General features: G+C 40.5%; 1 protein-coding gene across 1 annotated transcript in view; it reads right to left on the bottom strand.

Annotated features, from left to right (window-relative positions):
- LOC144773689 (uncharacterized) overlaps positions 1–16224 on the bottom strand; it is a 275311-nt gene that overhangs the window by 118861 nt on the left and 140226 nt on the right. Inside the window, 1 exon segment of the mRNA XM_078658839.1 lies at positions 9249–10158. Coding sequence (XP_078514965.1) covers positions 9249–10158 — 910 coding nt within the window.

Genomic DNA, 16224 nt, shown 5'->3' with positions numbered 1-16224 from the left:
TTGCCTGATTTCCGATTGTGCAATTGATGTTTATTTATTTATTATTTATTTTATTTATAGTGTTTTGTATAGCGCGACAAGACCGATGGGTATCAGAGCGCTTAACAAGGAAAGAATTACAGATAGATATTATAATAGCAGTAATAACAACAACATAGATATGAGGTAGAAGGCAATATACTGTATGGACTTGATTAGATATATAAATTCCTAATGTCTGTGCAATTAGCATTAGGTGGCGAACAAGGCTTAGCTTGTGTCATGGTGACAATCCAAGCTCGGTGAGGTAGGGTTATAAGGCATTCCAGTGCATATCAAGGATAATATGGATAAATAAATAAGGTGAGGTAGCGGTTATATAGATTATGTCTGTGAGATATAGTTATAAGTTCACAAGTATATGAGGTAGCAGTAACGTGTCTAGTCCCGGCTTGAACATGGAAAACAGTCAATTATCAGATATTGATCTTTCAATTTTTATGAAGAGGACAACCCTCTGGTAGCATAAATGATCATCCCAGTAATCCGTAGGTTTCTCTATGTAGGGTATTTACTCATCAAGTGGCTCTTCAGTTCTCGTTTGAATGTTACTGTATTTTGAATCTTCCTGATGTTTGGAGGGAGTGAGTTCCAGATTCTGGGGGCAGCTCCGGAGAATGCTCTGTTGTAGGTCTTTATCTTGTGGAAAAAGGCTGGTCGCAATAGTAACTCTTTTGCGCTTCTAGTTGGTCTGTTACCTCCTGATAGCTTAAGTTTCTTGGCTAGGTATCTAGGCATGTTGTAGTGAACCGCTTTATGTGTAATACAGGCCATCTTCATTTGAATTCTGGCCTCGTAAGGTAGCCAGTTTAGTGCTTTCAGGTGAGGAGATATGTGATCGAATTTCTTCGTTCCCGTAATGAGTCTAGCCGCTGCGTTGAGGCAGGCTTTTAGTGGTGCTGTGGATGTTTTCGGTAGGCCAGCTAATGTGGTGCAGCCGTATTCGATCCTCGAGATAACTAGTGATTGGATAGCCAGTTTTAGATCCGTCTCTGAGATAAAGGGTTTCAGTTTTCTTAAGTAATTCAAGTGGAAGCTGGCACTCTTGGCCATTGAGTTGATATGTTCTTTCATGTCGAGGTTTTCATCTAGCGTAATTCCTAGTGATTTGGCTGAGTTAACTAGGGTCGGGGTGCAATTTAGCGCCGTCACCAATTTAGTCCATTCCTTAACTTCAGATTGGCTCCTTGTCGGTGAGATTAGCAGGAATTCTGTTTTCTGGGCGTTTAGTTTCAGATGGTTCATTATTAACCATCGCAAAGCTCTCTTTAGTGTCTTGTTTATTCGGTCAATGTCCTCAAGGGAGGCGATCTTTATGTATATTTGCGTGTCGTCTGCATACATATGATAGGATATCTGTGATTTTTGAAGGATCTCCGTGAGAGGTTCTACATACAAGTTGAATAGATCAGGGGATAACGTTGAGCCTTGTGGGACCCCGATTGTATTGGGGCTCGGGGAAGAGATTGCTTGATTAACCAGGAATCGCTGAGTCCTGTTCTGTAGGAAAGAATTGAACCATTTCAGCACGTTTCCGGACAAACCCATCCTGTCTTGTAGCCTGGTCATTAGTGCTTCGTGCTTTACCGTGTCAAATGCTGATGACAGGTGTAGAAGGATCAGTAGACATGTTTGATTTCGGTCTAGGGCTTGTAGGGCGTCATCGACAATATGCAGGATCGCAGTTTCAGTACTGTGCCCTGTTCTGAATCCTGATTGGCAATCATCTAGTAGCGAGAACTTAGCGAAGTGTTGACTTAGTTGGCCCTGCACACATTTCTCAATGAGTTTGGCCAGTAGAGGGATGTTGGTCACTGGTCGATAGTTATTTGGGTCTGTTGCTTCAGCTGTCGGTTTTTTGATGATGGGCACTACCTGCCCTGTTTTTAGGCAGTCAGGGAGGGTCCCTTGTGCAAGTGAGGCATTTATTATCTCAGTCCAGATTGGAACTAGAGTGTGGCTGATTTCTCTTACACACTTTCCCGGTAGAGGGTCTTGATAGTGGTTGTTCGGTCTAATTTCCGCCAGCGTTTTGGCGATCTTTCCCTGGTCGTATAATTCAAATGTGTCCCAGTTTGCCTTATTTTTTGTGTGGAGACCCTCTGTTGACGCATTGGCCTCATTTTTTGGTGGAGGAAGGGTCATAAGGTTAGCTGCTGCATTTGTGAGTTCAACTTCTAGCAGTTTGGATTTTTCCGTAAAAAATGAGGAGAATTCCTCGCAGCTTATGGGAGTTTTTGTGTTCTCTTGAACCGTTTTGGCTAGTTTATTTGACTGTTGTTTTAAAATCTCGAAGAGTTTTCGTGGTCTGTTTCTGGCATTGTCCAGTTCAGCTCTGATAAATTCTTTTTTGGAGTTGATTATCTTTTTGTTGTATTCGCTTCTTGTTTTTCTGAGGGCTTTCAGCTCAGGGGAGGAGGGATGTTGTCTCCATTTCCTTTCGGCCATTCTCAGTTTGCGCCTGTCCTCGTTAAGTGACTCATTAAACCAAGGATTTTTTGGCTTCTCTGAGACTTTTTTCAGTTTTTGGGGCATGGTGTCATTGACGATATTACCGATCGAGGTTATGTAGTGGTCCGTCAGCTCATTGACATTTTGCTTATTGTTGGGTGGCTTCAGGTCTTTCTCACACCTTTCAACCAGTAGTTCAATATTAGCCTCTTTTGTGTCTCGGATCAGTTTCTTGAGCTTGCGTGGTTGCACGGTCCTGCCCTTTTTCATTGTAGGTATCGCGAATGTTATGATGTGATGGTCAGACCAATCACATGGGTCTATACCGAGGATTGATGCCTCTTTATTTCTTGAAATAATCCAGTCTAAGGTCGCTCCTTGTGAGTGAGTGGGTTGGTTGCATGCTTGTGTAAGTTTTAGCTCACTGAGGAAGTCTTTAAGCGAGTTAACCAGTTTATCATTGCCGTCGTCCCAGTGTAGGTTAAAGTCGCCTAGGAATATGTTATTGGCATCCGAGTTAGAGTTGCTCGTTATGATCTCTATCAGTTGCTCATATTACATAACAATGACAATACAGGAGGCTCTTTAAATTACTCTGAAGATCTCAAACCCTTTTTAGTAATTATTAAGCTAAAATACTAAGAGTTAAAAGTATGCCAATATTATGTATGCATTTTACATCCACGGAAAAATGAATGGCAAAATTCTCACTATTAGACAATAACTCCTACTTACGTTTAAAGAGTATTGCTCAATTACCACGTTGCTTACTCATACGGTCAACGGAAAATACAGCAAATGATATAACATGTTTTTGGTACTAGGACAATATAATTTGCACAGTAAAGGTCTGTCCCAAAAAAGGCCAGTCTTACCACCTTCTTGCTTACTAAGCTAAATGCTTGGTGTTAAAAAAGTAGAGAACCCGCACCAAAGGAGAAAAAACAGTTTTTTAATTATCCCAAAATAATAGATATCTTCTAAAAATAGAACAGCAGCATTAATCCTATACCGTCACCAAACAAATGCCCAGCAACTGGAACTTTCAAATTCACTGCTCTATAAACTACACAGCCTCCCTTCCCGGCCAGTCGAAAGTACAAGCTGCAATCACAAAACTCAAGTAATACTTTTAGAACAGACACATGATTGTGTTTACAATCCAAGACTCAACGGTAGTTGTCTGGCGCTGTAATTGTCCCAACGGATAAAGGAGGTTAAAACATCCCTACAGAGCACTACGATGCGTGCTCATGCTAAGCACTGCAATCGCTTCATTCGGTTTTATGCTACATAATGCGCCAACAACAAACACATGACACAGATTTTTTTTATTAGCGACAAACACATGACAGAATTTTTCTTTTATTAGTGGGACAATATTGGTTAAAAGTTCCACCCAATAAAGCAGAGTTAAACAAGCATGTTTAAATGTGTCCAGCCAGGGTAATATAAGTATCAGTAAACAGTAAAACCGTCTTAGTGTAAGAAAAAGAGTTTCACAATTTTTTTGTCTAGTGCCACTGCACCTGCTGCACCATTTAAATCATGAACCTAGTGCCTGGGGGATAACAGAACTTGTGACTGCCTGTTTATTGATATATTTTAAAACTAATCTGTGTTTAGTGGGGTTCCTAGAGCTTTTGGTCCCGGTGCCAATGCACCTGCTGCACTATTGAAATCATAGCCGTAGTGCTGGTCACCACGGGGCCTCCAAGGGCCGAGTCAGGCAGCGACTGCTGGTAGGGTGCCAATAGGCGATCTCAAGCGGCATTAGATCATATAATCAAGTTCCCATGCACTCAGAGCATTGCAATCAAGTGTTATGTGGAAACAGAGAGCACTCATCAGTGCCGGCAGGCATCCGTTTATCGGGACAAATTCTCCAGAGTTTCACAGCCGAGTGGCCATCTTGGTCGCAGGCTTGGCCATGCCCCTGGATACAGCTTGTATTACAGTGATGTTTTACGCTATGTGTTTCTTTTTGGTCTGGGGATGCTCAGTGCCAGAGGTTATTTATTCTTGAGCGGACTTCCAAATCTTTGTCTTTAGTTTTGATTTCAGTCAGTTACTACGTTTGGTTAGTTGGGTATCATGTGCCGCCACTTTGTCCTCACAGTCAGTTTTCTCTTGTTCCACCATATCAATTCTCTCTTCGGTTTGTGCATGTGGACCATGTAAAGGAAAGAATGGACATTCAATGAGTCGTTTTTCCCTATCCATGATGGACGGCCAGTTTTCAGGTCCAGTGGAAGAGCTTTGCTACCGGCTGTGCAATGGGCTGTATCTGTGTTTTCTTGTTTCATCACACCCATTTGAGGCGCCTTGATGCCCATTGGGCTAAGTCCGCGCATGATAAGATCCCCTTTATTATTATTATTATTATTATTGCTTTGGATTGGCACTGATCTGGTTTACCCATGTTTGGTTTCAGAAGATCCACTGGCTTCAGCATCTGATTAAATGAGATTCTGCTATCCCCCATCTTCACGGGGTGTGGTAGTCGTATTCCTGTGGTGAGTAGTGGGTTTGTGAGTGCTAGGACTCCCAGTTCCTCAGATTCTGCTTATAATGTTCAAGTAAGATGGTGCTCATTTGTGATCATAGAGACCCACGCCATTATGATAGTGAATGTGCCGGTCTGTGTTCTGAGGCTCTGATTATGAGTGTGGGTGCTATTTATCACACCTGATAAATAATGATACCAGGGGATATGCTATTTATTGGGCGCAATAAATAGCACGAATTAAGAGTGTGTTGAGAATAACCTGCGCCTTTTGGTGTTTAATACACCAGAATCCACATGGTACAGTAAATAACATATATATTTCCACTGTTAAATTTTGGCAGGTTTGACATGCCGAAATTTAACAAAGCTTGAGGTATTTCATACAACTGATAATGGATGGATACAGTAAATAGCTTTTAGCTCGTACTTCCAACCAGTGTATAATCAGGGGTTTACAAATGGGTCGGAATTAACTGAGCCACTAATAGCCATGATTTGAGGCTCTTAGTTGCTATTGACGCGAAACACAAAACTCAAGAGTGCGGCAACAATAGTTCAGTAGTTTGATCTTGCTTTCGCCTAGGCATATAATAACACCTGTGGCCCACAGCCGGATCTCCTACCCTAGCCTCAGCGGTGAGGACACAGGCCCAACAATTAGCTGTTACTCTGCCAGGCAAAGTAGGTACATATACTCATTAGCACTTGCATGGTGCAAACAGACGCAAATCCGCTGACTTCAGAATCTTGTTTTGCGATATGCAGCATGAATTAAAGCTCTCAATGACTTGGATAGAATAGGTCCCAGTGATAACATAGTTCTCCCTCGTTGGCTTTTTGTAGCTGTGTTCCCATGCCTTTAATCTCCCACCTTCAAATGGTCAGCAAGGTGGTCACGTCAAGTACCCTCTCTGGCCTCAGCACGCACCAGTCACATTGGGACAGCAGTGGTCCAGGCCCACATGCCAGTCCAGGCAGCAGATTTACTGCTCTCCAGAATCAGCAGACAACACACTGTTTCGGTATGCTGTTGTTTGATTTTTTTTAGCATGTTAGCTGTAGGATGGAGGTGAGTTTTAGACTCGGTCCACAGGTGGTTAGTGCAGAGTGGCCACCAGAGGCAGCAGTTCTCTGGCACCACCCTCTGCACAAACGTAACCCCTTGTGCTTTCGTTAAAGCTAAATCAATTGGCCAATACGTAATCCACAACATGACAAATCATTCAATGCAAAGCTGCTGAATACAGTTTGCTACTTATTATCTTTGCTGATGGATGACTGACTTAAGACTTCACTACTCAAAATAAATTTCCCCTTCCAACATACACACCATATTACATTCTGTGCATCAACATACATACTGTTTTAATTATTTTCATGAAAAGGACTTTTTAACATTTAGCATTAGTTTCAAAAGCCATTTTTCAGAAACAAAATCACCATGAAATATTTGCTGTAAAGCATAGCCTACTTAATCAAATAAATACAATGAAACAAAAAGGTGTTTGTACATTATATTGGGCTTCCACAGAGTCACCTTCCACACTAAGTGTTCCACACTAAGTCCAGCTAAGTAGCAGAGTTAGCAAGATCTCAATACTCGACCCTCATTTGGCACATACAAATCAATGACAACTGACAGTAGACTGTATAAAGTCAGCATGGAAGTACATAGGGTGCCTGATGCACACTTCCATATTTAGTTTTGCATTTTTCAAAGAAAAGAGTACTTAGCAAGTGGTATAAACTATTCCTTTTCTTAGAAGAAGTTTCATTTACTTCCTCATTCCCGTGTGGGTTTGTTACAGTCCAATCTGTTGAACCAGGAAGCACACACTGCTTCTCCCGGAGTTTATTAGAAACAAAAGAAATACATTTATGTTCCCGAGAGCATTCTTGTGCCCGAGTGTGCTCTACAGTCAGAGTGCCATGAAAGTTAAAATTGTTGTTTAATAAGACAACATGTATTAACATAAAATCCTTTTAACAGTATTGCCTGATAAAGCTCAAAAACAACAATATCTATACCAGTGTCATCTGTGCACAAGAGAAACATTTTCTAATGTATATTGTTTATTACAGATGTGACAAGATTACTAACAGTTAAATATTTTTTAATGTAAAAAATGCATTCAGAATCATTATGGGACATCATGAGGATGGTCAGATGAGTCAATGGCATGCGGATGCTGCTTGAAAGGTCATTCATTTATTTGTGCATTGTAAGTATTATAATAATGTTCCATTTTCAATAGAAACTGACAGACTGTATAAAATGATTGTTAAAAGAAAGTCTAAGACTTGAAAAGTTCTTGCCAAATGGTGACATCTGATCACCCTACACATCATTATTCCTAAAAAAAGAAAAATATAAATAAAAAAGATAGGTGTATCCTATCCTCAACACGTTGTACTCTTCTATTTACAATCATACACCATTCCCAGATCCAAGCAATGAAATTACATCATACTATAATAGTCGACAAAAACATAGCAGGTTATCTTGTAATATGCTCTTATACTGATCCCATGGGGTCCTGGAGGCATTTCATGGGTCTCTATGAAATATGGGTTTCGTTAGCAAGGGGACAGCCTCAAACCAGCCTGCAGAGCTTTACTATTGCATTATGTTGATGTAATATTCCAATCATGAAAACTCATACCTGGCCGTTCTCATTTTAATGAATGAATCAGGAGAACAGGATTAACAATCTCACTCTTATGCAGACTTCAATTACAGTTTTTAGTAAACATTCCCATTTGAAAAACAATACATTTTTTAACCCAACTGCCACAAAATATTCATGTAAAATAAAAAATACAAACTGGCTAACTTTTATGAGATGACCCTACATTGCCATCCAAAGGATCTGGTGATATTTACAAACCACATCGCCTTTAGCCTTGTGGTTTATGAAAGGATCAGAACACCTTGATGAAATGTAGGACCATACAACATGGTTACCTATTATTATCCTACAAAAAATAACAAAGGTTATACACTGAAATATACTTGGAACGTAATGTTTACATAATTCCTTAAGGCCTTCACCATCCCATGTACATGAATGAAATAGAAAAAATGCGCCCCATGGTCACCAATGTCAAAGGTTACCAATATACTGAGTAACAAGATCAAAGAGGTATCTCTCCTTACAGCATGTAAAAGACACCTTCCACAGCGGAGGGTAGTTTCAACATATTGAATTTTTCCAAAGCTAGAAAGCGCAATATTGAACTTCACCTGACATGGGAAAGGTCAAGACATAGTCTCTCCAAAAACCTTATAACTCTGAATGCTGAAAAGTAAATTAAACCCTCCCACATTTACTGTAGCCAAAATGATGTTCTTAGATGCGTTGCTGGCAGCAACTTATAATTTAATGAAAGACTGAAACACACCCTATCCGATGCTTCTGTAAGAGATTTCTTTGTGTAAACTTGCAAATGCATATATAGATGGGAAAAGCATGGAAGCTCTTCCCACACCCATTACAACAGAATGTTATTTACACTTTGTGTGTTCACTAATTGACCACTAGGCATAATAAATCGTGCAAGTTCTTCCCTCACTAACTACATCTGTGGGTTTGCAGGAGGTGTCTTATATTTTATGAATAACTGAAACATCCTACATATTTTATGTTGTTTTTCATGTGTGATTGCTGGAGGCATTTTAGGTATGTTGAGCTAGGAAAGCCCATTTAACCTCCAATGCATTTGAATGGGTATTCTTCTAGATGTCTTCACAGATAGATGGTTAGGACTTATGCTTGAGTAAAGTTCTTTCCACATACACTGCATGTGTGTGTTTTTTCCATTTCTATGTTAGCTGCTGACTCTTAAGATGTATGGATTTACTAAAGCTCTTTCAACATTCACTGTATTTCTAAGCTTTTTCTTCTGTATGCCATCACAGCTGGATGGTTAGGTCTGAGGCGTGTGTAAATTTCTTTCCACATTCTCTGCATTTGTATGTTTATTTCCCCTGCATGTTAGATGGTGGCTCTTTGGATACATGGATTTACAAAATTCTTTCCACATTCACTGCAAGTGCATGGTTTCCCTGCTACATACCTTTGCAGCAGTATGGTCAGGAGTGATGCTCAAGTGAAGAAATTTCCAGATTTACTCCATGTGTGTGGTTTTTCCTGTGTGCATGCGCTGATGGACCTTCATAGTTGGTAAGCGTGTAAAGCTCATTCCACATTCCCTGCATGTATATGGTTTTTCCTTTGTGTGTGTTAACTGGTGGCTCTTTAGATGTGAGGATCTACTAAAGCTATTTCCACATTCACTGCAAGTGTAAGGCTTTTCTCCTGTGTGTATTCGCTGGTGGATCTTTAAAGCTGTTGCTTCAGTAAAGCTCTTTCCACATTCGCTGCAAGTGTAAGGCTTTTCTCCTGTGTGTATTCGCTGGTGGCTCTTTAAAGCTTGTGCTTCAGTAAAGCTCTTTCCACATTCACTGCATCTGTATGGTTTTTCCCCTGTATGCCGTCGTAGATGGGCTGCTAGGTTTGTTGCCTCAGTGAAGCCCTTTCCACATTCACTGCATGTGTATGGTTTTTCCCCAGTGTGTGTTAGCTGGTGGCTCTTTAGATTTGCAGATGTATGAAAGCTCTTTCCACATTCACTGCAAATGTGAGGTTTTTCCTCTGTGTGCATTCGCTGGTGTCTCCTTACATTTGATGCGTAAGTAAAGCTCTTTCCACATTCACTGCATGTGTGTGGTTTTTCTCCTGTATGTGTTAGGTAGTGGCTCTTTAGATTTGAGGATGTACTAAAGCTCTTTCCACATTCACTGCATGTGTGTGGTTTTTCTCCTGTATGTGTGAGGTAGTGTCTCTTTAGATGTGAGGAATTACTAAAGCTCTTTCCACATTCACTGCATGTGTGTGGTTTTTCCCCTGTATGTGTGAGGTGGTGTCTCTTTAGAAGTGAGGAATTACTAAAGCTCTTTCCACATTCGTGGCAAGTGTATGGCTTTTCTCCTGTGTGCCGTTGCGGATGGATGGTTAGCTCTGATGCATAAGCAAACCCCTCATCACATTCACTGCATGTGGATGGTTTTTCCCTTGTGAGTGTTGGTTGATGGATCTTTAGGTCTGCTGTGTGACTAAAGCTCTTTCCATTTTCACTACTAGTGTCTGTGCTTTCTGCTTTATGTGCGTGAAATTTGCTCCACAGAGTTGATGACTCATTAAAGGTCATCTTACATTCATTACACTAAAATAACTTTTCTGTTGAGTTGTTACTGGTGTCAGTGTAGGAATGATGAATGACTAAAAATTATCATAAACATAGAACCTTTATGTTGTTTCTTCTCTTTCTTAATGAACTCTTAGTTGTGAATTGCTGATGAACACTATAGCCACATTAACTGTGGCCTCATGGGTTTTCCCCTGTGCGTGGTGTAGCACTGAGGAGAACCTGGAGCTTGTCTTCCATTGTGGCGTTTTACTTTGGGGTTTAGAGTCCAAGAATTAGCTATATTTTGGCATAACCCATATTAATGTGTTTGCTGACTGACCATTGTGGTTCCTTAACCACTAACTATATTTTAATAGTCACCAGATATGTGTAGTATTTGCAGTCTGTCTGTTCTTAATAATAATGTTGAAAAGTTACTGGAATTCTTGCACGACTGATAACATATGTATGGCCTTCCTATATGGAGCTGTGTTTTGAACCTGCGTTAAAAACTTTCAAGTAGAACTGCAATCTCATAGCTTATCTAAATAGTCGATTTCCTGCACAGTATTTATAAAATACACACACGCAGAAAAAAAACTCATGACCAAGTCTTTATGTTCTAGGATAATGTACGGATTGTAGGGGCCAGACAAACATTGTTTATGATGTACTAACATCACAGCCTTTATATTATTATGTTAGAGAGGCTAGCATTGTTGTAACTACCTGATAATTATCTAAGATAAAGGGTGGTATCTAGCATATTTTAATAATGATTGTGTTCTGCCAGTTTAATTTTTGTGATTTTAATTTAACTCAATCTTTAGAGACCGGCAGCACGGATGTCCTCAGCCTCTTGAAGCAGTCAGATTGCACTTGATATTCTTGCAAGATTTGTCTGTTCGTGTACGAGAGTCTCTGTCTCCTACTAAGTTGTTCTATTTCGAATTACTGTTTGGCATCATTTCTGGTTCTTCTTGAGTTTCAGATAGCTTTCCAGTATGGTCATATTTTCTTCATTACTCTTTGTCTTATTATGTGTTCAGGAATCTCCTATTGGAGGGATACAAGAATACTTGTAATATCGAAATCTATAAGCAGCAAAGTGTACACTATGTCTCAGATGAAATGTCAAAAAATTAACATGAATAAATTCCAGCCACGGGTTATTAATCTAGATAGAAATCTAGTCTATCTTTTTAGCTCACTGTGCCTCTATAGACAATAAACATTCTTATGGAAATCAGCTTTTATCCCGCTCCAAAATGAACGGCCCTGTATGTGCCGGAGTTCACCTGGATCTGAATTGTAACATAAGCAACCATGCAAAATGGAAATGACAGAGTTGGCCTGGGTCATTGAGTTGTGGCTTAAGTCCTATGGTACAACAAGACTATCAATGAATACATTTCAACTCATCATGTTCATAGCTTAAAAAATAGTGTTCCAATGAAAATCAATGATCAGGCTCAGCAAGCTTAAAAGCTGCTGCTCACTGGAGAGTTGCTGGAGAAACTCACATGAAGCGCAGAGGAAATGCCCCTAAACGTAATCATCACCTGGGAAGATGAAACAAAATGCTGTCTAAGGTGATGTATGGATACGAAATGTTGCCTTCCTGAAACACAACAGAGTTCGATTATGTACTTATCAGTCTTTCTATAGAGTAAAATTGTATACAATTAGTGTAACTGATTTAGAAGTATTACACTTTGTAAGTATGTATTAGGCTATAACTGATGACTCGTCGGGTTCGTAGATCACCCACTTCATTGTATGTTTGCTGCTTGTATTTAAAGATCATTAAAACATAATTTAAAAAGAAATCTGTCAGTGCACCAGAAATTGAGAGGTTAGAGATCATCAAAGAAAACTCAGAATACCTACAGAATGTCTCGTACTTTAAGGGAACCAAGCACCTTCTAACTGGTGCATTCAGTGCAACTACAATTATCACCTAGAAAATCTATTGCTATCTACGGACTTCTCCCAACTCAACTACAAGTCTAAGTAATGCTACTCATAAAACAGAAATACCAAAGGGGAAGATGGACGGAGTGTTGAACATTGCAAGCACTCACCCCCAGTCAACTGATCTGGGTTTAATCCATCATCATTCTTTAGCTCACTCCGCCACCCCTGTTCTGACATGGCCATATGCAAATCAGTCTGACCCTGTGCCTCATGGGAACAGTCCAGCCCGAACTGCCAAGCCATGTCTTCCCTGGACCGGAAACAAGCAATCAGCCGTCATCAGCCAGGCTAGCTTGAATCCAATGGCAAAGTGAGCATGCCCTGGCCTGGCAGTTCAGGCTGGACTGTTGCCATTGGGCGCAGGGTCAAGACTGATTTTCATATGGCTGGATACCCTGGCCTGGCAGTACGGGTTGGACTGTTCCCATTGGGCGCAGGGACAAGACTGATTTGCATATGGCTGGGTACAAACTGGAATGGCATGGTGAGCAGAAAAGTTATATCCTGGCCTGGCAGTTCGGGCTGGACTGTTCCCATTAGGCGCAGGGTCAAGACTGATTTGCATATGGCTGTGTCCAAACTGGAATGGCATGGTGGGCTGAAAAATTATGGATTTATGCCCAGATCTCTGTACTGGGGTGAATGTATGACATTGCTCTGCATTTTGTCCATCAATTGTTCTTTTTGCATTCATAAAACAGCAGCAGCTAGTGAAAGAAGGTATGAATCCAAGAAACAACTGAGAACAAGACCACAAAGGCAATGCCCCTTAGGTACTTTACTGACTAACATGCAAAAGGAGCGTGATCGATTGAGGCCCCGTTGGCAAACTGATGTGTGGGAACTAGTGTGCAGTAGAGATTCAGGCGCATTTTTGGCTGATTGAGCTGAAAATACAACAAAGAAGCTATTACACTAAGTCATTTCTACACAAAATAGGCCAGTCACAACACGTGCCTGCGCACCTGCATCCAGGAGGGTACATTCATACTTACCATATGGGCTTGCTCCAAGCTATGCCCTTTCTGGGAGGGAGTTACTGAGAGGCTGGAAAGCACCACAGGTGCACCCACTGACAGACAGGCGGCCCTAGGCTTGCTGGGGATATGGCAGAACTCGGATGTCTCCTCTTATAAAAAGAATTAATGGTTAACTTGGACTTCCTACTGGCAAAAAAGGAGATTGAATGGCAATGGGGGAAACCAACTAACCCGCAGGTGCGGAACTGGGAAAGGGAAGTGAACATATACTGTGTCATGGAAAAGCTGGTATACAAGTGAAAGGGTGTTGAGATGAAATCTGAGAACATTTGAGGTGGTTGGGGATGATACTGGATTGCATGGGTGACCGGCTGGGCCAGGAGTAGAGAAAGGGACGGAACAGTGCTAATGGAGATTATGGACCACTAAGATGGTGCTCAACCACTTCACCCCCCAGTCTCATTGCGATACAGAGTCTTCATACTGAACAGAGTGGAACTATTCATTCCCCACTTGGGTTAGGGAATTGTAAGCGTTCAAATATAAGTGCAATTATTTATTTGTTTAACTGTTATGCTATGTTTGTTTTGAAATGCAAATAAAATACATTAATAAAAAAACAAGGGCTGTATCATTCAGCGCTTATGATGAATGACACTTCTAAATCTCGTGGCAAAGGATGGCCTTCGTACTGGGGTGGGGACTGAGAGCACCTTGTTTGTCAGGCTGTCCAGTTTACTGTCGTTGTGTATGCAAGAACTGGCCTGAAATACTAAATGATATAGCCCATGCATTTATATTTGTTGTGCTTGTACTTATGCAATTAATGGTTGTGTCTCTTGTCGAATAAATTGACAAGCAGAGAAGTAGCATCTACAGCCCTGATTCGTAAACGTCTTGCAGTGTCCTTGGCACAGTCTGTAAGAGGGGATTAACAGCAGATACGAGTATTCTTCATTCTAGAATCAGCTGATATCTATAGCACCTGCTGTGTCCTTTTGCAAAACAATGCTCACATTGTAAGCTCTTGCACAAGTCTGGGGCTAGGAAAAATTTGTGGTGGTCTTCGGATGCCAGTGCATTTTATAAATAAATGTTTAAGTATCGTAGGACTCTGGTGACTTGGACATTCTAAGAGTAAACTATGGGGGAGGAGGTATGCCACCTGAATTACAACTTGTGAAACAAAAGGTAAACACTGACCATGTTACCTTAGGTGAATTAATCCACTTATCTATACATACGATTGTAAATTGTGAACAATGCTTTTACATAGATCTCTGCATGACACATATGGTCACCATAGATGCAAGTGTGAAATTTTAAATGTATAAATAAGAAAGCTAATGTGTTAGACCTCTTTAAGAATGGCTTGTAATACCGTAAGCACCGGACCTCTAGGAGAGTTTCTTACCATAATGATGAAGGTAGAAACAAATGTGGACACACTACTCAATACAAATGAAAGCCAGGAGCCAACGCTGAAGGTTACAAAGCCAGCATTAGAGGCGTGCTCAATATAGCACCCAGACTGTGTCAGAGCTGCAGCAGAAGGACACCAGAGACAGACGCAGATAAGAAGTCTCCAGGCAGTGCCTCAAAAATGGAGAAAATAATCTGTTGATGCTACAGGCGGCCATGAGGGAAGAAGGTGGAACGATGACTATGAATACATCTAACAGGAAGGATGCAGAACTCTAGTAATAGTGAGCAAGTAACTTACTACTAGCAGTATGTATCTGGATTCTTGCAGAGAATTTGTACAGGACATATAGAAATCACTGGATAGTGAAGGACCATGTGAACTTGTAATACGAAAAGTAAGTATGTTTCAACCTTATCCAGTGCGCATTAAGAGAGGCATACAAAAACACACCCTATGCACACACATTTGTATATTAAATATTAAATTAACGTAGGTAGTATTACATGCAACATGTGATATAGGTAAAGCTGCAGAAAGACAATCGTATCCACAAAGGAAGAGAAAAAGAGATATCTTCTGATCTTTAATTTTCATGTACAAAACAGCAGCCAGCCGACATGTGTTTCATCGCTTGCGCGAATCTTCAGGGCTGGGAATAAAAACAATCCTTTTGTACAAAGAGTATTTCAAAAGCCAATTGATTCTGTCAAACATATAGATCAGTGAAACATATATCTAGACAAGTTCTAGAAATTAATACCCCTAAGACACTTAATGAACATTATGTGAGTATCACCGTGCACCCGTATCGCGTGCACAAGTGTCATGAATCAAAAGGTGTCATGAATCAAAAGGTGATGTCCCTGTGATAATCTCGAAGATGAGTTGATAATTGTAAGAAAGTACCCATTACCATAAAATGATGTGCTCTTTGGAGAAAGAAAGCTTTATAAAGTGAAATTTAGTGACTCCATGCCTAGAGTTGAAAATATAGCCTTCACCACAGATGGCTGATTGCTTAATGGTGATATTGGTGGCTAAGTTACGTGAAAGAGTGAAATCCAAAAATTTCTCAAAGCGACACATACCTCTGAATGACTGCGTCTATGCCAAAGGTCTGAGGGGATAGAAACAGATGCAGAAACAATATATAGAGAAGAGACCAGAGAAGATGTAGGGAAGGGGAAAGAAGAAGGGGAAAGAAAGAATTGAGCTAACTCATTAAAATGGATAAGTATGAAACGACCAAAATATTGCTAGTAACGCCTAATTGAAATGTAGCTCTTGAATGCCAAGAAAAAGGAGGACTCTCACCGCTCTGCCGGTGATACTTCCGACCCGGTGGGGCCCTTGACCAATTCAAGTAAGGATACGGATTTTCAAGATAGACACTACATAAAAATGAAAAAGAAGAAACAAAGAAAAACAAAGGAGAACTCTGTTTTAAAATGGAGACTTTCATGTGAATATGTTTAATAGATTGAATAAATTTGTATTGAACCTATACACCTGTACATATGCCACCCGATCAAGGTAGCAAGCCTCATGTACTGAATTGGGGGCTAAAAGTTCTTAATTTATACGGATATAATCCGTGTGGTATTAGTAAGTTGAGTGTAAAGATACCACTTTGACCTCAGAAATCCCAGTTC

Source organism: Lissotriton helveticus, chromosome 8, assembly GCF_964261635.1.
Source record: "Lissotriton helveticus chromosome 8, aLisHel1.1, whole genome shotgun sequence".
NCBI classification, from domain to species: domain Eukaryota; kingdom Metazoa; phylum Chordata; class Amphibia; order Caudata; family Salamandridae; genus Lissotriton; species Lissotriton helveticus.
The sequence above is the reverse complement of the archived record's forward strand: the minus strand, read 5'-3'. Positions and strand labels throughout refer to the sequence as shown.